This window comes from Aethalodelphis obliquidens, unplaced genomic scaffold (assembly GCF_003676395.1).
Source record: "Aethalodelphis obliquidens isolate GAN/ISIS:26980383/991018 unplaced genomic scaffold, ASM367639v1 scaffold7, whole genome shotgun sequence".
Classification (NCBI taxonomy): domain Eukaryota; kingdom Metazoa; phylum Chordata; class Mammalia; order Artiodactyla; family Delphinidae; genus Aethalodelphis; species Aethalodelphis obliquidens.
In genome coordinates this window covers 27,110,603-27,133,058 of record NW_020837951.1, presented here as the reverse complement: position 1 = coordinate 27,133,058, position 22,456 = coordinate 27,110,603, and the positions used below count along the sequence as shown (strand labels likewise).

The 22,456-nt window shown below is 36.4% G+C and overlaps 1 protein-coding gene and 1 non-coding gene across 5 annotated transcripts in view; both read left to right on the top strand.

The window, feature by feature from the left end:
* FKTN (fukutin) overlaps positions 1-22,456 on the top strand; it is an 88,863-nt gene that overhangs the window by 35,574 nt on the left and 30,833 nt on the right. For 3 of the 4 annotated variants that reach the window (XM_027105309.1, XM_027105307.1, XM_027105306.1), the window contains exons 5-9: positions 4,643-4,920; positions 5,844-5,976; positions 12,617-12,746; positions 14,690-14,823; positions 17,185-17,312. In XM_027105309.1, the coding sequence (XP_026961110.1) occupies positions 4,643-4,920; positions 5,844-5,976; positions 12,617-12,746; positions 14,690-14,823; positions 17,185-17,312 (803 nt within the window). The remainder of the gene's footprint in view (positions 1-4,642; positions 4,921-5,843; positions 5,977-12,616; positions 12,747-14,689; positions 14,824-17,184; positions 17,313-22,456) is intronic. The other variant, XM_027105310.1, reaches the window with a different exon arrangement.
* LOC113620276 (U6 spliceosomal RNA) lies at positions 16,331-16,436 on the top strand. The gene has a single exon (XR_003432725.1). It is a non-coding gene; the product is annotated as a U6 spliceosomal RNA (small nuclear RNA).

The following is a 22,456-nucleotide window of genomic DNA, read 5'->3' as shown; positions in this document are numbered from 1 at the left end:
ATTCAGCTGCGCAGTTCTTCTGGTCTCAGCGAAGTTCACTTATACAGCTGCCAGTCAGCTAGGCAGCTCTGCTTCTTCAGGATGGCTGGCTGTCAGATGAGGCAGTGGAGGTGCCTGAGCCATGTGTCTTTCATTATCTAGGTTAGTCTACGTTAGTCAGAGAAAGCAAAAGCATGCAAGGTCTCTTTACATTGTTAAAATATGAAGAGTTCTTATCCATGAACATGAAATATATCTCCTTTAATTTAGGTGTCCTTTGGTGTTCTTTAATAGAGTATATTTTTCTTACAGATTTTGTGCATCTTTGTAAGATTTATTTCTTGCTACCTTATAGTTTTGTGTGCATGGGGGGGTGTTAATGTAGATACTTTTCCTCTTCTTTTGCCAATTCATTATTATGGGTGAATTAGAATGCTGTTGTCTTTTGTGTTTTGATCTTGTTTTCCAGCAACTGTACTGAACTCTGAACTCTATAGGTAAACTCCAATAGTTTCTCTCTCTTCCCTCAATCCCCTACCTCCTTTTCCTCCCTCTCTTTCATTTTCTCCCTCTTTGAGTGTAGGTCATTGTATTCTCTGCACAAAAAGAAAATTTGGTCTCTTCCTTTCCAACTCTTATGCCTAATTTCTTTTTCTTGTCTTATTGGTTTAGGTAAGACCCCCAGGATAATGTTGAATAAAAGTGTCTTTCTTTCTGAACTTATTACTTGGATGTTGGACTTCCAAAGTTTCATTTTCTTATCTTTGCTCTGTGATTTTTTTTCATCTCTTTTGTTAACTGTTCTACTTTTAAACAAAATCTTTAACAATGCCATTGATTTTTTTCATATTTTGCTTAAAATTTAATATCTTTATTTTCTAAAAGCTCTGTGTACTCTGTTTCTTATAGTAGCATTCTTATTTTATGAGTGCAGTTTTGTCTTTTTCCCTCTTCAGATTTTAAACGTTTGTTGTTTTTCTTTTTTTTAACTTTTTTTTAATAAATAAATTTATTTATTTATTTATTTTTGGCTGCGTTGGGTCTTTGTCGCTGCATGCGGACTCTCTCTAGTTGCATCAAGAGGGGGCCAACTCTTCGTTGCAGTGTGCAGGCTTCTCATTGTGGTGGCTTCTTGTTGTGGAGAACAGGCTCTAGATGCGTGGGCTTCAGTAGTTGTGGCACACGGGCTCAGTAGTTGTGGCATGCGGGCCCTTAGAGCGCAGGCTCAGTGGTTGTGGTGCACGGGCTTTGTTGCTCCACGGCATGTGGGATCTTCCCGGACCAGGGCTTGAACCCGTGTCCCTTGCATTGGCAGGCGGATTTTCAACCACTGCGCCACCAGGGAAGCCCCAAGGTTTGGTGTTTTTAAAAGAAAGTCTTTTGCTTTCTACCGCATTTTGTTTTTGAAATTCCCTTCTTTGTGGGTGTTTGGGTTTTGGTATGGTTATTTTATTTTGTCTGTTTTTCATGATACAGGTTTTCTATAGTGTTCATTGATCTTTGTTCATATTTAAGAATGAGGCACTGAATACCAATTGGAAGCTTTTTTTTCTGGTTAGGCCTCATTCACTGGTGGACTTCACTATAGGGTAATAAGAGTATGCCAGCTTTTTCACTGCAAAGACTCCTAAATGTCAGTATTTGTAGGTCATTCCTATTGGACTGTTTGAGTTCCTCATAGAAAAAGCCTACAAAGCTTATAAACCTTTTTTACAACAAGTATTTTATCATTCCTTTATTTTCCCAAAACGAAGTCTATAGAAATTATAACTTACCTACATACATAATCTCCCAAATCCTGTAATGTCTCAACTATAGTATAAAGTAGAAATGAAAGGAAATGTATATTTCAGTGTGTAAATGCCCAGGCATGACTACACTGGAAGACATAAGGAAGTAATTCAGATGCTTGCACTTATCCTACTTATTTAGTAGGACCACTGAATGTGATAACTTCCATTATAGACTCTATTATGAATGATATTGTTTTTAGTAATATAGTTTTCCAAAACAGTAAACAAGTTTCCAACAGCAGAAAAGTAAAATTGTCTCTCCTTTAACATGGCGATTGTATTCCTTGGAAATGGAGGCTCACATAATTACAAATATGTTTTTCACTACGTGACTATCTGATAGAACATTTGAAATTATGCAGGACACAGGATAGATTTCCATATTTTGGATTTTAGGATGTCTTGTGTACCTGGCCTAGACCTCTAAATGCCAGTTGTGTCCTCAATCATTATGATAACTGAAAATATCTCCACGAATTTCTAAAATGTCTCTTGGTTACTGGTTGCCTTGAGAACCAGTACTTTAGAAGAAAGAGAATATGCCATAATTGACAAAACCAGAAAGACCAGAGTCAGAAGCAAAAGGTCAGCAACACCCAGAATAAGCACACAGGGTCATGTTTATCATTTTACATAAATGACATCATACAGAGCCCTTGGATAGTCCTCCCAACACCTTCTCCCAAGGTAGAGCTAATTCATTAGATCACCAGATCTAATTACTATAGACTTAATTTACCTGTGATTTTTCTTTGTTAATATCATTACCATGAAGTGAGCAAACTACTGCCAAGGTAATTGGGAGTAGATGTGTGCAGTACAGTCTTGACCTAGGCCTTTGCTCCGTTTGATTAGAGCAACTACTTTGTTCTTGACTTTCCTCTGCCATGATTATAAAAAGGCAAGCCATTTCATAGTTCTGCCTATTTTGTCTGTCAGTCTTTCTTCCCACAACCCAAGGTCTGATCCCTCTTCAAGTTCTGTCTGGCCTTTTAAATTTTTCCCAAATTTACCAAATTATAATGCTTTTCTTTCATCCTGTACAGTAGATTCCTTCTCTGAGTTGGCCACTCTTACACTCAATCAGTACTTTCCACCTCTTAGGTTTATGAAAAAGGGGAATCCTACAGTTGATAATTCTAGTATAAGGAGTGCCAAGGTGAAATTGTATTAGCCAGACTAAGTTACATTAGTTGCTACTAAAAACAACCCTAAAATCTCATTGGTTTAGGGCAAAAAAAGGAGTAATTGTCTCTAGACAAAATCCAGTGTGGTTATTCTTGGTCAGCGATATTCCTGGATGACTTTCCTCTAAGCAGTGACTTAGGGATGCAGGCTGTTTCATTTGTATGGCTTCCCCATCTTGTAGTTCTTTGCTTCCCTACATACAGATGGAGGAGGGAAAGCAGGGAAGGTCTTATGGGACATTGTAAGGCCAGGCCTGGAAGTGGTATCTGATACTTCCATCCACATTCCTTTGACCAAAACACGATTTCACTCTATATCCAGAAAGGAGAAGACAGTTGTTATTGATACTGGTTAGCATTCTTTACCAGAATGGTCACTTTCTCTTGTTTAACAATATGAACAACAACAACAGGTATCTATTGAGCACCTGCTGGTACTAGCCACTTTGTTGATTCTTAAGGTTGAGGAACTTTCAGTCTATTAATGGAGTTTAAACAACTAAAAAACAGTACAATCAGTACTATGATAACGGTTTGTGTGTATTATAAGAGCATAAATGAGGACACAGCTAATCCAAATGACAACATTCAAAGACAATAAGTGATGCAAATAAAGTACTCTTGAAAGATGTTTATGAATGCTGTGGCTCGTAAGACTTTCAGATGCACTTCCATCCTTTAATAACTTTAATGTCTGGTATTACCACTTTATTTTCCTTAACTGTAGACTAGGTATAATATCTTCCTTGCTGACCTCACATAATTTCTATGGACATCAGATGAGATAATTAATGTGAATGAGCTTTGTACACATTATATAAATATAGACTTAAAGAAATAGTATTGTAGAGTAGAAAGAACCTTGTATTTGGTTAGATAAGACCTAAATGCTGGCAGTGGCTTTGCCTCTTATTAATTTTGTTTCTTTGGACTTCTGTGAGTCTGTTTCTTTATCTATAATATCTGTGCTCTATAAGATAGATGTCATATGTAAATGCAGTAATGTTTATAAAAATTCTTTGGAAACTGTACATTTCTATTCAAACATAAGGTGTTCTTAATAATTAATACTGGTTAATCATCTAAAGCACTGGTGTCCAGATTAGGATTAAAAATCTACCCTATAGATTAATCTGGTTATGTGAGAGTTATACTCTAACTAATGCTGTTGGAAAATGCACCTTGTTTTATAGTATATCTCAGTCTATTTTCTAATAATGTGCATTATGATAGGCTTCTATTTTAGTAGCAGTTTAAGGTGTTGGGATATAACTATGAGATGAAAACCCTGCTTTTATGAAGCACTTTTGAAGGTTATTAGAAGTGAAATTGAGAATTACAGGTTTAATTTTAAGTGCTATCCTTATATTAACGTTTACTTTATAGATACTAACCAAAGAACACTATAATGAGTGGGCATTCTCATTCCAAGGAAGAAATTTGTATTAATTTTCATGAAGAGAGTCTTTGAACATGTCTTCCATGCTGTGTGGTTTCTCTTTTTGGTACTTTCCTTTATTCTCCCACTACCACCTTTCCTTCCCCACCTTCATTTTTTAATCTTCAGGCAAAGAGCAGATTAGGACAAAAATATGTATGACTTAATTCAGTGTAAGAATCATTTTAGTTTCACTACTAGTATTTGGTTTTAAATATTCAAGTTTGATGTATCTTTGGTTTTAGGAAAGCTGGTTTCGGATAGCTGAAAATATGGGATTTCAGTGCCTAAAGTTCGAGAGCAAGGACCCCCGGCTAGATGGGATAGACTCACTTTCTGGAACTGAAATCCCCCTGCACTACATCTGCACATTGGCCAGTCATGCTGTCCACTTGGTGGTCTTCCATGAAAGGAGCGGCAACTACCTTTGGCATGGCCATCTACGGCTCAAAGGACACATTGACAGGAAGTTTGTTCCTTTTCGAAAGTTACAGTTTGGTCGTTATCCTGGAGCTTTTGACAGGTAAATTCAGGGTCTAAAGGGGAGATGTGAAACCTGTCTTGTTCAGTCATGAATTCTTATTCTTTCTTTTACATTTAGTAATTAAATCTAAAATGTAATTCATGTAAATCAGTTTTGAAATGTAAATATTCAACAGGAAGCAACTCATGCACATGTGCCCCAGGAAATATAATATATATCTTAATGTTCATAGCAACATTGTTCTTAATGCCCCACACAAAATGTATGTGCGCATAACGAGAAGAATCGTAGGGCAGGGAAACAAGGAACTCTGAACTCGCGCTCTGTGCAACAACAGAGATGAATCCTACAATGTTGAGTGACAAAAATAAGGCATAAAAGAATACAAATCTTTCTATATATATAAAGAGTTCAAACACAGGATAAAGTATGTTTGTGGATTTACATACTTACAAGTAAAAGTGTTCAAAATGTACAAACTTCCAATTATTATGAGATAAATAAGTTCTGGAAATCTGATGTACAGCATGGTGACTATAGTTAACACTGCTATGTTGTATATTTGATAGTTGCTAAGAGAGTAGATCTTGGGGCTTCCCTGGTGGCGCAGTGGTTGAGAGTCCGCCTGCTGATGCAGGGGACACGGGTTCGTGCCCCGGTCCGGGAAGATCCCACGTGCCGCGGAGCGGCTGGGCCCGTGAGCCATGGCCGCTGAGCCTGCACTTCCGGAGCCTGCACTTCCGGAGCCTGTGCTCCGGAACGAGAGAAAAAAAAAAAAAGGCCCACCAACCAACAAAAAAAAAAAAAAAAAAAAAAAAAGAGAGTAGATCTTTAAAAATGATACCTGAGGTAATTGAAGAAAATATGCTTGAGTTTAACTATTTGCTTATATTGTATATTTTGAAGAGGCTGCCAATATTCTGAGTTAAATCCTTATAATAAGTCTTAACTTTTGTTTTCAGGCCAGAGTTACAACAAGTTACTATTGATGGATTAGAAGTTCTCATTCCAAAAGATCCAATGCACTTTCTGGAAGAAATACCACACTCTAGATTTATTGAGTGTAGGTATAAAGAAGCTCGAGCATTCTTTCAGGTTAGAGATAACCAAATATTGTACTTTTCAAATTAAAGGAAGTATATGTATAATATTTCTTGGGGGGGGAATGAAGGAACTATGGAAAGTAAGTAAGAAAACATCTTTTCTGATTTGTCTATTTTCTTCTAGATGGTTTCAATTTTTTTTAAGTAGATTAAACATTAACCTTAAGGAACAATTTCCTCCCCAGTTGAATGGTTTGATATCTATGGAGACCTTGTTTTATTTGGAGACTTTGACAGGTTCAGCACTGGCCTCCGCTTTTAGTTAGGATAGCCCATGAACTTTATAAAGATGGTATATTCTGTTCTTGAAGCAATCTGAGTAGGATGAAGCCATGTAGAATATGGACCATGCAGATTTAGAGAGGACTTCATAGAAAATACAGTTTTTCTCAGAGGATTGGCACTGAATATGAATTTTTTGTGTTTTTGAAGGTTTTTGAAGATAAATGCTACACAAAGACCAAGTGCTTTTGAACTCTACTTTATTCTGCTGCTTTAGCTTTCTACTCAATAAACATTTATTAAAAGCTAGCTTCCCAGGAACTCTCCTGACCCTGGGGGATATAAAGATGATTTTAAAGGACATGAAAGTTCAGCTGTAAGAAATGACATGAAAGAGAGATACAGTGAAATCAGTCAAATATATGGTGGGGTTTTGGTACCCTAATTTTTCCACTTGCCCTTTATTTTCTGGGGTTCCCTTCCAAGAAAGCTGTGTACACAAGGATAGGAGTGGAATAGGAAAATGAAGTACCAGCTGTATCATCACTGGCCAAATGCCCAGCACCCACAAATGCAAGGTTTTTTCTGGTAGGCTGTACTGGCACCCAGGGCCTAGACCTGACAGCCTGGGTGGGCCTTCCTAGCCCTGTTCCCTTAAATCTGTAGTTATGTGACTGTGAAGCATACCCAGTCAGCCTCGTGGATGAAAAGCTGGAAAACTGCATGTGTGGCTGGGCCAGCAGTATTAGGCAAGTGCTGCCCATCATATCCCCACCACAGAGTAGTAGGAAGCAGAAGAGATGCAGACTGGTGCTTGCACTTGACCATGCATTCACTGTTCCTGCCTCAGGGGAGTTTTTTTCTGGTTGCCACCTCTGTCATAGCAATTACCACAATTAATTGTGAATGTCAGTCTTGTCCCCCTACAAGATTGTGTGAACTTCTTGATGGCAGGCATCTTATTTTACTCACCTCTATAGCCCCAGTATCTAGCACAGTAGCTGGTGCAAAGAAAAGCTCCTCTAGTGTTGGAAAAATGCATGAAGAATAAGGTGCTCATCCGAATCAAATGGTTTCTTTCCAGGACACTTATTAGAGCTACCCTATTACCTAGCAAGCATTTGCCCAAACTCATTTTATTGAACTTTGTGAGAAGGCAGTGTAAGATGTAAAATGTTTCAAGATATTGAGAAATCATGAGAATAGTGTTATATTTTTTTAATTGCATATTTTCTCTTTTGCTTTTTAGATTTTAAGGGCAACCATTCAGTCAGCATTAGAGTAAAGAATGTGGATGTCAGTTGCTCAGAGGGCTAATCAGCTTATCATAGCCTCATACTATTGGTGTTTAAAGTACCATCACATAGCAAGGCTATAATGCTATTGACAGGTTTCTCTTCATAACAGGATCAAGTGGAACTTTGTATTCATTCTCTTTTTTTTTATGCTGAATCTTTTTTTTTTAATTTTATTTATTTTTTAATTTTATTTTTGGCTGTATTGGGTGTTCGTTGCTGTGTGCAGGCTTTCTCTAGTTGCGGCGAGCAGGGGCTACTCTTGGTTGCGGTGTGCGGTCTTATTGCGGTGGCTTCTCTTGTTACGGAGCACGGGCTGTAGGCTTCAGTAGTTGTGGCACGCAGGCTCAGTCGTTGTGGCACACGGGCTTAGTTTCTCTGCGGCATGTGGGATCTTCCCGGACCAGGGCTTGAACCTGTGTCCCCTGCATTGGCAGGTGGATTCTCAACTACTGCGCCACCAGGGAAGTCCCAAACTTTGTCTTCATTCTTCATCATGTTATTTGTGTCCTTCACTAGTAGCAAGACAGACTCGTGATTACTGATTTGTTTTCCTCTTCTGCTAATGTACTGTTATTACTGATATAGAGTACCTAATGGGATTGATAACTTTTTTTAATCCTTACCCTTGTAAATGTTTCATTCTTCATCATTTCTTACGTTATAACCACAGGAAGGTCAGTTTTCAAATTAAGGTGAACATACATAACTTTGAACACTTGATGGCGCCAAACAGTCTTGAATACAATGCCTGGTGTTGGAAAAAAAAAAATCAATGAATCTACTAGATCTCACAAAGCAGCCTCCTAACTTTCTTCCTTTTTTTTTTATAATAATTTTTGGAAACGTTTTCAAACTTTCAGAAAAGTTACAGATGCAATACAAATAATTCTTTTTCCTGAATCATTTGCAAGTAAGTTGTCAACATCTGCCCCACAACTTCAAATAATTTAGTATTTCTTGAAAACAAGAACATTGTCCTACATGTCTTAGTACAAAAATCAGGAAATTAATATAAAGATTATTACCATTTAATCCTCATTCAAGTTTTGCTAATTATCCCAATAATGACTATTATAATAAAAGGATTCTGTTCAGAATCACATGTTGCATTTAATTTTTCTGTCTCTTTAGTTTCCTTCAGTCTGGAACAGTTTCACAATCACTTTTTAACTTTTATGACTTTGATACTTTTGAAGATTACAGGCCAGATATTTTGTACATTGTCCCTTGTTTGGGGTTTGTTTGGTTTTTCCTCAAGTTAGATTTAGGTTATATACCTTTAGTAGGAATAACACAGAAGTGATTCTGTGCTTTCACTTCATCCTGTTGGACGCTGCATGATTTTGATTTGTCCCATTACTAGTGACTTTTACATTGATTATGTGATTAAAGTGCTGTCTGCTGGCTTCGCCCTGGTGAAGTTTCTATTTTTCCCTTTGTAATTAATAGGTATTTGGCATGAAGATACTTTAAAAGTCTGTAAATATTGTCAATATCTTCCTCAAACTTTCAAGTTTCTTTGTTTATATCAATATGAACTCATGATTTCCTATTTTCTTCAATGAGTTATAGTGCACTATTTTCATCATTTATTTTGATCCTCAAACTGTTCCATATTTGGCCAGTGGAAGCCCCTTCACGTGACTTCTGTGTCTTTTTGACATGTCTCCATCATCTTTTGAGCACCTTCTTGCTTTTTGGCTCAAGATATTCTAGGTTCATCTTGTAATTTCCCTGCTACAATCCTGGAATCAGCCATCTCTCTGGATACTGATTCCTTTTAGAAGCCAAGCCTGGAGGCCAGATTTGCTTGCCTGCAGGACCTCTCAGTGACAGGAGTAGAGTGTGTGTGTATTTACTTCTGTATCTGTCTGTCTATCACGATCCATGAATCCACAGTGATGTCTTCAGTCTAATTTATATTTCAGTTAAATAGCATAGGGTTCATTTCCATTTTTGTGACTCCCTTCTCAAACAGTGAGAAACCTGACTTATATTACGCTTAATATATTTACTTATTTGTTCAGTCTCCCATTGTTTCTGCTGTTCGCTCTCCCACATGGATGCTATCCTCATCCTGCTTAGGTGTTGCTCTCCCCCACTGGGCTACTCCCCTATATAGACACACTTCTCATCTTGCTCAGGCTCTGGCTCCCCACACTGGACTCTTCTCCATGTGGATGCCCTCGACGCCTTCTCAGGCTCCGATACCCATGCCAGGCCACCACTGTGCGCTTTCTTGCTCTGCCTCATCTAATGGCTCTAGTTTAGAAGAGTCCAGGGAGGGAAGGAGAACAGAGGGGAAGTGCTCTCCTGGCTTACTTTATTTACTTTAATTATTTTCTCAATCTACCAAGAAGTTTAGGACTAGGATAATACATTTTCCTGCACTTGATTTTGTTTTGGCAGCAACCATCAAAAAATAATTGATGAGCTTCAGTTTGTTGAGTTCCAGTAAAAAACTAGAGGGGAGTATGGAAATATCTGGACCCCTGGCCCAGAAATATCTAGAAAGCCACGTTCATATCCTCTTTCTTCTACTAAGTTGCTCTGAGACCTGGGGCAAATTTCTGAGCCTTAGTTTCCTCATCTGTGAAATGAGTGGACACCTTCTGTCATTTTATTGTTTTTCATCTATATTTTGGGGAAAGATTTGGGGAAAGGTTGTCTGAACAGGAAAGATCATATGGACTGGTATTTAAATTAGGATTTAGTCTTTTTCTAAGAGGCATGGTAATCCCAAGATTTATATGAGACATTTTTAAATGAAAAGAAGTATGTATAACTATAACTTTTAAAGTCCGTAACAGATGTATAAGGTGTATAGGTATATACGTGTTTATACTTTAACGCATATGAGGGTCAATTCTAAGAAATGGAATTTCTGGGAGTGTCATGTTATTTATTAAAGGTATGTCAGAGCTGGGAGTGTGTCTATGCAGGGGCAGCCTCAGTTGGACATAATTGTCAGAGTAATATTTTTGTATAACACAAAGTTTTCATTTCTGTTACTTAATTTGATCCTTTCAGTTACTCTCTGAAATAAGCCAAGGATTCACCATTAACTGATAAGAAAACTGAGGTTTCAAGATGTAAGTTACATAGTCATTATTGGCTGAGCATGGAGTAAATTCTGGGTCTCCAAATTTCTAGCTCCAGGCTTTCCCCCCTACAACAGGGATATGAACATGCATCTCTCATGCCAATCATATGTTCTAAGAGAATTGTGGCTCTGAGGATGTTTTCATATTGAAAAGATCCCACATACTTTGTGTATTCTGGAGAATGTAACTTATCTTCAGGAATCCGTCTTTTTTCCTAGGGATACTTTTTGCTTGAGATATATGGTCCTTCTAGGAACTATATTTCCTCCTGCTATATTGTAAAAGAATGCCAGGATATTTTAAGATATTGTGGGATGAGAGGGGATTAGTCAGTTATTTACTCATTTATGCATTTATCAATATGTCTTGCTCACATATTATATACCAGGCACCATTTTCAATTTGTACATATAGTGATGGAGAGATTCAGTACTTGCCTTAAAGAATTCATGTTTACAGCCTATTGGAGGAAATATAAATAGAATCAGCAATTAGAATGAAATATGATAAGGGGGATGGGTGAAATAGGTGAAGGGGATTAAGAGATATAAACTTCCAGGTATAAAACGAATATGTCATGGGGATGTAATATACACACTAGGGAATATAGTCAGTAATATTGTAATAACTCTGTATGATGACAGATGGTAGCTAGAGTTATCATGGTGATCATTTTGTAATGTATAAAAATATTGAATCACTATGTTGTACACCTGAAACTAATATGATATTGTATGTCAATTACAATTCAATTTTAAAAAAAGACTTTGATCTTTTGTTCTGGAACAAAAAGAATTAAATATGATAAGAATTATAATAAAAGTATATATAAATGGTAACTGTTATAAGGTCACTGAACAGATTATTTTATTTGTCTCTGTCTATATCTAGTACCAAACGTAATTTCTTGCTCTTTAAATGTTGAGCTGAAGAGGAGCCCTGGGAGAATAAATACATTTGTGTTCCTGGGAAAATCAGGGAATGTTTTTCAGAGGGTGGAACTGAGACCTGAAAGATTTTGTTAGTCAAGGGCATTTCAGACAGAGGAAACATGTTGACACAGAGACATGAAAAGTTGTGATATATTTGGGGAGTGAAATATGAGAAGGGTGGAGATAAGGCTGGACCAGTACTCTGGCCCTAAACACAGTGTCCTTGTCTGCCATGCCAAGAAGTTTAGATTTTGTCCCGTAGGTAGTGAAGCATCAATGAAGAATTTTCAGTGCTTTCTTCAGTTCCAGAACACCCTAAAAATGAAGAAAAGCAAAAAGACTATAAGTAAATGACAGTAATATTTGTATAGAATTTCAAAATTTGTGAGATATTTTTCTGTCATTATCTCATTAAATCTTCACAGCAGTCCTGCAAAGTATAATTATTATTCTTTAATTATTGATGAGAAAATTATATCTGAGAGAGGTTTGTTCTTTGATTCTCTCATTCATTCAAGTACTGTTTTAGACATTGGAGATATAGTGATAAACAAAATGAAGTCACTTTCCTCGTAGAGCTTATGTTCATCTGAGGCGCTATGCCCAGAGTCATAGCTAAAATGAAGTGAGTTTAGACTTGAACACAATCTGACTCAAAAATCCCACATTCTTTGTACTATACTGTTCTGTCCTAAAGACCATTTGCACCAGTGAATGATGAAAACGTCACTGAAGGCCTTGTGCTTCAGATATGCCTGTAGCTCTCTTAATTAACCTTCTTTTCCCCTAACTACCCAATCTGCTAAATCGTGATGTAGAGGAGGGAGTTGATAAAGGTATAAATCTCATCCTTTGAGAATCCTGGGTATAGTCCTTCCCATTTAACTTGTCTCTCCTAGAATCCACTCTTATAGTCTTATTTTAATGTGTGACTAACAAGGAATTCTGAAACTTGATTTTTATAATCAAAAAATATATAATATGGGGTTAATTTTCAAGTTTAATTTGGATGTCACAGAAATATTTCTGGCAACTTAGAAATGGCTATAATAGCTGACTATTTATTATATCTGTAGCAATACCTTGATGATAACACTGTGGAAGCTATGGCCTTTCGGAAGAGTGCAAAGGAATTGTTGCAACTAGCAGCCAAAACATTAAAGAAATTGGGAGTACGGTTCTGGCTGAGCAGTGGAACTTGTCTAGGTAAAATTCTTGTTACTTTACATTTGTCTTTTTGACATTTCATCCTCTTTGGCTCTAAGGATGACTGCTTGAGATGACAAAACATCAGTGGTATTCGAAGCATCATATTTATAGAAAGAATAAACATAGTGCATGGAGCAAGGATTTATTGATTTTTTTTAAAGAAATAACTTCAGAAGCATAAAACAGAATTAAGGCCATGTTGTGTGTCCCAAAATTATAAGTAATTTGTATAAAATTTATATCAGAACATGTAGACTACATGTGATTCTCAGATAATCTTTAGATAAGCATTTTATTATTTCTATCCCAAAGGTTGTTATTACCTTAAAAAAAAAAAAACTGTGTTCTGTTTCTTTACTTACACACAATACAAATAACTTGCATTGCACCAAAAGTTTCTAAGAGGAAAGGGAATGTCATAAGGTCTTCCACGAATCTTTTCCAGATCATGATTGGACATCACTGTCTTACCACATTCTGTTCATTCTGAGATGGGGAAATGTAGAATCCAAGAAAGATTTCTGGATCTCTTTCTATTGTGCATTAGCTCAAACTCCTTTGGATTTTAGAATTATTTAGAATTTAACATTTTTTTGTTTTTATTCCCTCTTGTTTATAACTGTAGTTGATTATATCTGTATTTGTTCTATCTTAATTATAACTATATTTGTACAAAAATTAATTTTGTTCCTGCTTTTATAGGGCTACCATATAATTTATTGTCCAATTCAAGAGACTTTTTGAGAGTGAAAGGAGTGCCATTAGTAATTATGTTGGTACAACAGGTGTAAACAGGGATGTATGGTTATCCTGTCAATTAGGCTTTGAGGAAAATTCCCATGGTTCTTCCTGTCAAGGAGCTTCCAGCTAGAGTAACCCCCACCCCCCCAAAAAAAGTACATCTCATTTATGTGATACATGCTTTAAGGTTTAACTTTCTGGAGTAAGATTGTTTTATAGACTGTCATCAAAAATATTTCGTGATCATTTATCATGATATCTTTTGAGTTCTTAGCCCCATGGTTTTCTTAATTTAAGGGCATTTATAAAATGAGGGAGTTGGATTAGATGATACTTAAGGAGTCTTCCATTTTTAGTAGTTCATGATTCTTTGATAGATGTGGATTGTAGATTTTTCTTAAACTAGAGATGAGATCCCATGCTAGGCTTCTAAAGATCTATGTTAAAATGAAGTTAAAGTTTAGAATTCCAAACAGTATTTCTCAAAGATAATCATAGACATTTATTTACTTTTTGAATACTTTGAATGGAAGGATTAGAAGGATAATAAGAGAAACTCAGAGCCCTTAGTAATATTAAGGTATAAAGTTTGCCTTTTTAGAACATTATTATAGCCCCAATTTAGAAGTAGATACATAGTAAATATGTAGGAATATCTTTTGACAGTATGCTGAAAATTGAGGCTGGTACTGCTCTTCTTTTTTATGTGATCCATCAGACATGAGCTGTTCAGAGCTGTTAAGTTCTACAAATTACTGCTCAGGAAAGGGATATAGCTTAAGCAAAAGAATTAAATTATATTTTTTAGCATATCTTAAAAGCAGCCTTCATTATAAGAGATTTATGATTAAACATTTTAAAAAGTAACTTAATGTTTTAAATGGATGGCACAGTTAACATTATTAAAGCTAATAGTTAATTCAGAAATTACAGTACATCATGAAAGTTTTTGAGGCTGCTGAGTGCTCAAACCAGTAAAAATGAAGGAAGGAAGGAATAAAAGAAGTGTTCTTCAACAAGTGGCTCCTATAATCACAGATATTAAGTTGGGATCTAATTTTTTTTTAATTTTGGTAAAGCACACCAAGTCTAATCCTGTGAAATAAAATACACTGTTACAAAGACTATCCATTATAATAATGACTAATTTTTTCCAAACTTAAGTTTTTAAAAAAGTTTTCTCATTCCTTTTTTTTTAGGATGGTATCGGCAGTGCGGCATTATTGCTTATAGTAAAGATGTTGACCTAGGAATTTTTATACAAGATTACAAATCTGATATTATTTCAGCATTTCAAGATGCAGGACTCCCACTCAAACACAAATTTGGGAAGGTCAGTAATAAAAATCTGATTTACTTCATTAGTAACATGTCTCAAAAGTAAAGTTTATATTAAGCAACTCAGAGATGTTTAAAAGCACTGTATGTAGCATTTTATCACTCATTATCGGCCAGGATGAGTTCAGCAGAAGATTATTACCACTTGTGACTTCTGCACTATTTAAGGAAAACTAGAAAATCTGGCTTTCTATTGACCATGAGAAGGCAAAAAGGAGCTTGGACTCTTGCTGAAGAATTTATTGCCATTATATTAGGCAATAATATAACATAATTAATTAATATAATATATGATTAATATAATAAGTAAGAATCTCATCTACCTTACCTGAAGTTATGTTTTTTCTCATGAGTCATTTAATTTTATGTTCACGTAGGCATCATATTATTATCAACTTGAAACATTCCATTGATTGCTAAGAATTAGAAATACAGGGACTTCCCTGGCGGTCTGGTGGCTAAGACTTTGCCTTCTAATGCAGGTGGTGTGGTTTGATCCCTGGTCGGGGAGCTAAGATCCCACATGCCTCTCGGCCAAAAAAAACCAAAACACAAAACAGAAGCAATGTTGTAACAAATTCAGTAAAGACTTTAAAAAAATGGTCCACGTCAAAAAAAAAGCTTAAAAAAAAATATGGAATCATTTCAAACAGTACTTGGGTTTCTTGTTTATTTCACATGTCCTAGGCCATAGCAGTTTTCTCACAGGTCAACTAGGAATAGGTCATTGTGGCTTAGATGAAATCTCCTTTTAGACAATTTGATTCCTATGCCCTAAGCCTATGATCCCGACAATGACCTTACTCTTAATTTGGTTGTTCCCAGGGAGGTGTTGTCCTGGAAAGCAAGTAGAAGTATGTTTAGTTCCTGGAAAATTACTTCTCTCATCATAATCATTCTAGTTTATTTAAAAATTTAATAAAATATGTTCCTGACGTGAAAGGCAAAGCAATAGAACTCTAGTCATTCAGCAATTGTTTCCTTAACACTCAGTCTCTGCCTGGCACTGAGCTCTGCACCCAGGACACAAAGATGAATAAGGTACAGTCTTTATCCTTGAGGAGTCCACTGTCTAATTGGGAGAAAACAGATTCATAAACAATTAAGTGATTAGTGCTGCCACAGACAGATGCACCAAGTCCAATGGGAACATGATTATTTGTAGGATAAGTTTCTTAGGGAAATGCTCTCAGAATTCTTTGTACTTTTTAACTTCTTTTTTCTTTTTTTCATGTATATAATGTATTGATATATGGGTTTCTATGCCACAGTTACATAAGTACTCATTTATTGATTGTGATGAGAGACTTACTTCCTGATAGTTTTACTTGGTTATTAAAGGGAATAATTGTTCTTTGATTACTTTCCTTCTTTAGTCAGAAAGGGGCTCAGGAACAGGATGTTTTGCAGAGTGACCATTTAACTACTATAAGTCATTTACTCTGAGTTGTCATCAGTTGTAAAAAGCAACATTATTTTATGTGCATTTAAGAAAGAAATCAGTGCTCACTTCAGCAGCACATATACTAAAATTGGAATGATACAGAGAAGATTAGCATGGCCCCGTGCAAGGATGACGCGCAAATTCGTGAAGCGTTCCATATTTTTGCAACCTAAGTGTCCATTGACAGATGAATGGATAAAGAAGATGTGGCACGTATATACAATGGAATATTACTCAGCCATAAAAAGAAATGAAATTGAGTTATTTGTGGTGAGGTGGTTGGACCTAGAGTCTGTCATACAGAGTGAAGTAAGACAGAAAGAGAAAAACAAATACTGTATGCTAACACATATGTATGGAATCTTAAAAAAAAAAGTGGTTCTGAAGAACCTAGGGGCAGGACAGGAATAAAGACGCAGACGTAGAGAATGGACTTGAGGACAGGGGGAGGGGGAAGGGTAAGCTAGGATGAAGTGCGAGAGTGGCATGGACATACATACACTACCAAATGTAAAACAGATAGCTAGTGGGAAGCAGCCGCATAGCACAGGGAGATCAGCTCAGTGTTTTGTGTCCACCTAGAGGGGTAGGATAGGGAGGGTGAGAGGGAGACTTAAGAATGAGGGGATATGGGGATATATGTATACGTATAGCTGATTCACTTTGTTATACAGCAGAAACTAACACAACAATGTAAAGCAATTATACTCCAATAAAGATGTTAAAAAAAAAAAGAAATCAAACAATGGTGTGCTACTGATGCATCCCAATTTCAGAAGTGCTCCAACTTGAAAAACAGTATCTTGAAACCTATACTCTCTCTGTATAAAACATAAGAATCTTTTGTTTTTTTAATTTTAAAAAATGTACTTCCTTTGTTTCGGTCTGTGAAGATGTTCATCTTCTCCCTAGGTAGAAGACAGCTTGGAACTATCTTTCCAGGGAAAAGATGATGTAAAACTTGACATTTTTTTCTTCTATGAAGAGACTGACTATATGTGGAATGGAGGCACTCAGGCCAAAACAGGAAAAAAATTTAAGTATGAATCAGATAAGTACTTACAAAAGGGGCTATAGTAATAACTGCAGAAGGTAGAAATAAGGAAGTAACTGAAAATGGGGGGGGAAAAAGACTGTCAAGTCTCACTGTTAGCTGATACTTTCTCAGCTTTCCCAGAGAGCCCAGTTATGCTTGAGAAGTGAGGACTACCTATAAGGACAGTTCCTGAGGAGGAAGTGCCCCTGGGTTTGTCAGTCCATAGAGTCATTGTGATTTGGAAGCCCTTGAGTCATCAGAAACGGAAAGCCAAAATAAGGAACAGAAAAATCAGACCCAGAGCCTGAGCCAAAAAACTGATTGGCTGTTAGAGCTGTAGGAGCTTGATAATTTGATGAGAATGGGTAAGGGTCAGTAAGAAGGAGATTGTTAAGGTCACGTGAAGTTTAAGTGAGGAGATTGGGATTGGCTGGAGCTGAGGTCATGAATGCTGGGCAAGCTCTGGAATGTGCCTTTAACACATAGACTGAGGGCTAATCCTTAAAGGATAGTGATCGGGCTTAACAGCTACCATATTTTGTCAAATGTAAGGTGATATGCATTGTAAGATGTACCATTATTTTATGTGCTACCAAGAAAGGAAAGACACTGCCAATTATAATCTTAAGACACATGATTCAGATAGAAAATTGCAGGGGGAGAGTGTCTCAATTCTGAATTAATTGATGGACTGCAATATGTTAGATTGGCATTTTGAACATTTTTTTTTTAATACTGCCATAGTCAAACTCCTTGATGACGAAAGACAAAAATGAAGTTAGAGTAACTGAGTGCCCTTTATGATGCAGTTGGCCTGTTCACAGTTCTGAGAGAGAGAGAACAAATGCGAAAGAGAACCCAGAGAGCAAGGGCTCTGGAATCAGGCAGACCCCGGAAGCCTCAGCTTCACCCTAATTCTGGCCTTTAGCTTTTCTGAACATTAAGCTCCTCATCCGTTAAATTTGAGTAGTACTACTGTGTATCAGGCACTACTATGAACATTTTTCATGTATTAACACATCTAATCCTCATAACAACCACAGATGGTCTATGAGGCACTGAGAATTTAAGTCGTTTGTTCAACATCACAGCAAATAAGTCAGGCAGCAGCCTGTCTCTAGAGTTCATACTTTTAATCACTACCCCCTACTGCCTCTGTAATACACCTGACAGTATGAGGCACTTAGCGGAATGCTTAGCACTTATTATCAGTAAGTGGTGGTTACCATTGTTATTATTATTTAATATTATTAATATTATGATTGCTAATGTGATTGCTATCATTGTTGTCATTCTTATGGTTGTTATATGACCAGTAGCATAAATTTCCCTCACCAACTAGCTGAGATTGGGGCTCCTATCATTGAATAAATTTGAGCCATTGGGAGCATTGGGGAATGTTCTACATAGCATAGAAGAAGAATTCCAAACTTGGACTGGTTTCTCCTGGGTACTTAGACATACCCTACTGGGATCACTGAATCTGTTTGAAGGCAGGGAGTCTCCGTGTAAGGTTAAACTGGTTCTGGAGGTTTGAGAGTAATCCAAACCTTTTTCTCAAAGTAATAAAGTATCCCAATTGACCCTGATCCTGGAGCATATTCCTGAAACTCATTTATTATAAAAAATTATTTTGCTTTATGACAACAAACACCTTCATGCTGAGTAAGCTCAGATTATAAGATAGAAATTAGTAAGTTAATGAATTTGTAATTGACACTCTCACTATGGCTAGGTGAGTAGGGAGCTAAGTGTTTTTGACATTTAGCTGTAGTTTGTTTATTCAAATATGATAAAGATGCCAAATTTAACACATAATTTAGAGGCTTTTCTTTAAACTAGGAGATAGTGTAGCATAGAAATTAAAGGCATGGAGCCAGTCTGCTTGCTTTTGAATCCCAGCTCTCCATTTTATCAGCTATATTATCTGTACCTAAGTTTCCTCAAATGTAAAATGGGAACAATAGTAGAAATTCCTACATAGAATGGTTTTAAGGACTAAGTGAGTCAATACACAAAAAGGGTTTTGAAGATAATTAAGCATGTCCTGAGTGCTAAGTAATTATAAGCTGCTATTATTAATACTCTCTGTAGCAGTAGTATTTCTCTTCTTAGTCTTACAAGGAATTTACAGATCAGAAACCTATATAATTATCTCAATATTAAACTGCCACACCTATTCTTCGAGAACTCATATGAGAATGTCACCTTTGTTCTAAGAAAAGTAATTTCTGAAGCTTGTATTATAATCATGTTAGTCTTAATTTTTCTTCTAAGGCTTTCTTAGAAGGATTTCTTTCTTCTCACTGACATGATCCCATGTCAGACCTCAAAAGAACTATGCACTTCTAACCACTACATCTCTGGCTAGAAAAGTCTTCTTTCATTGTGCTTTAACTGCTCTTTATGGTAGCAGTGTTTGGGAAGTGGAAAGTGTTCTGATTATTTAACGAGAGAAATGAGCAGTGATAGAACTGCCTGAACAGATGGTGCGAGTCTCAGATTTTCTATCATGTTACCGTAACCTTAAAAGGCAGAGAAGAGAAAAGGGGATGGTTGTGTGGAGTAGTTTCTTTGGAAGATTCCCCCAGCCATATGCCATTTTCATTCTTTTCACTACTATTTAAGGAACTATAGAATTTTCACCACTATTGTTCCTAGAGGGAAAAATCTTTAAAGCTAGTCTAAGGGTCTTTTTATCTTTATAATATTCTACTTTTTATTCATGTGTAGTTTATTCTGAGAAAAAGCTTAATAATAATTTAGGATGCTTACCATTTTTTGAAAAGGTGAAGAGGAATGAGGAAGGAAGAAAAAAGTTTCCCCTTTCAAAACTTTATTCTGCATGCCTTCAGAATGATGTTTTTGGTCATAAGATTTAGTAATAATTACAATATTGATAGCAATGTAAAGCTATAGCTACCAGGTATCAGCTAGATATCAGGCACTATGATAGGTAATTTATTATTTAATCTCATATCATCCTCACATTATCCCTGTGGGTTAGGTGTTCTCACTCCCAGTTAGTTATGAGGAAACTAAAGCCCAGAGAAGGGAAGTAACTTGTCCAAGGTCCTCTGGCCATTAAGGTAGGGCCAAGATTTAACTTCAGACCTGTTGGATTCTTAAGCCTAAATGCTTCCGTCTAAGAATTAATAGGTTAAATGAGTTAATGTATGTAGTAATGCATTTAGAACAGTACCTGCCACATAGTACTGTGTAAGTATTAGCTACGGCTGCAACTATCATTACCATATTATTATTCTATTACTATTACTACTCATATGTTGCACTGATACAAAACACTGGACCTTCAACACAGTGGTAACTTGGATTAGCTACTCTTTGGGCAAGCATTTTCTTCCCAGGTCCCATATTTCTTCCATCTTCAATTCTTACTCTAAATCTATACTTTCAACTAAAATCTAAATTCCATTCTTAAATCTTGTCTGGATTTTTAATATTTATTTTTCTTCTTCAAGTTCCAATCGCCAATAATAAAAAGTGATGAATATATTAACTATGCCTCCAGATGTGAAATTGTCATTCCAGAACTTCAGAGTTCTTACAGATGCTGCCCAGATTCCTTTGGGTTATTTCTTTCCTTCACATCTGAATCAACTGATATAAGTAGAGGCCAGAAGTTTAAGAGGCAATAATAATGGTAATAATAAAAATTAACTTTTATTGAATATTTACTTTGTGCTTGGCACTATGCCAAGCTTTTATATGCATCATCTCATTTAACCCTCATCACAAGTTTATAAGGGAGATTTACTGTCACCTCATGATAGGGATGAGGAAATTAAGGCAGAGCTAAGCCTCAGACCTAGGGCCATATCACTTCAGAGCTCGTATTCTTACCCATACAGAGTGTTAGTGTTACCACAATCTCTATCATATTGTTAATACTCCCTCCATGAAAGTAGCCCTTCTATTTATTGACATTGTCAGAATATTACAGCTACCTCTGTATCCTCTGATAGGAAATCTGCTACCCCTGGGGCTACCTGTGGCTTACTTAGGCCTTCTGATATATGCAGCTTCTGCTTAGTGTATAGATCTTCAAAAAATTTGGATTTGTCCTCTGTGAGACTAGACTCATCCAGGTGTGACTCCTATATAATTTAACATTTCATTTCTGCAAAATTTATTTACTAACCGCTATGTGCTAAGGATTCTGATGTGAATATAACTTAGTTTCTGCTCTCAAGGATCTCATAATCTAGACCATGAAACAAATATTAAAGTACTCTGTCAGCAGGGTGTGATTTAAATAGGTGTCATGTATAGTTGTGATACAAATCAACTATCTAGAAGCAGCGACAAGGAAGTGTGGCATAAAAAATAGAGAAGTTTCTTAGGGAGACTTAGGAGGAATATGGAGAAAGGTCTAATAATAGGTTTATATAACTATTATTCTATTTAGATTATTCCCATTTTTTTATTATTAAAAAATTCTGTGAACATCTTTATATATAAAGTGAAAGCTTTATTAGGGGTTGTTTCTTTGAATAGATTCCCAGAACTGGAATTATTATTATTGCTTGATTGTGCTATTTGAGAAAAAGAGGAGTAATTGGTCAATGTTCTGATAAAAGTACAAGATTTTACTGCTCAGTGTCTTGTTTTTCCTTTGACTCCTTAAGTCTCTTTGCAGCTGTACAGGTCTCCTCAGTCATCTTTGTCAGCTTGCTTTATTTTACCTGCCTTTTTCCCCCCTATTTTTTAAAAATAAATTTCTAGTTTTGTGATAATTTTAGATTCACAGAAGATAATACAGATGAGTTTCTGGATACAGTCACCCAGTTTCCCCTAATGTTAATGTATTGTTACTGTGGTACATTTGTCAAAACCAAGAGACCAGCCTCGGTGCATTACAGTTAACTAAACTCTAAATATTATCTGTACTTCACCAGTTTATCTAATGTCCTTTCTCTGCTCTAGGATCAAATCCTAGACACCACAGTGTATTTAGACCCCAGCCTTTCGAAACTTGATTTCAGTCCACGATTTTAAGTGTGTCACTAGTAGTGCCAGGTTATTTATTAGACGTCATCTCATGTCCCAGTTCTGCCATTCGAGGGCATCTGCCATTGAGTTGCCTCCATTTTGAGGTTGCTCCTCAGTACCTCTAAATGGAAATAA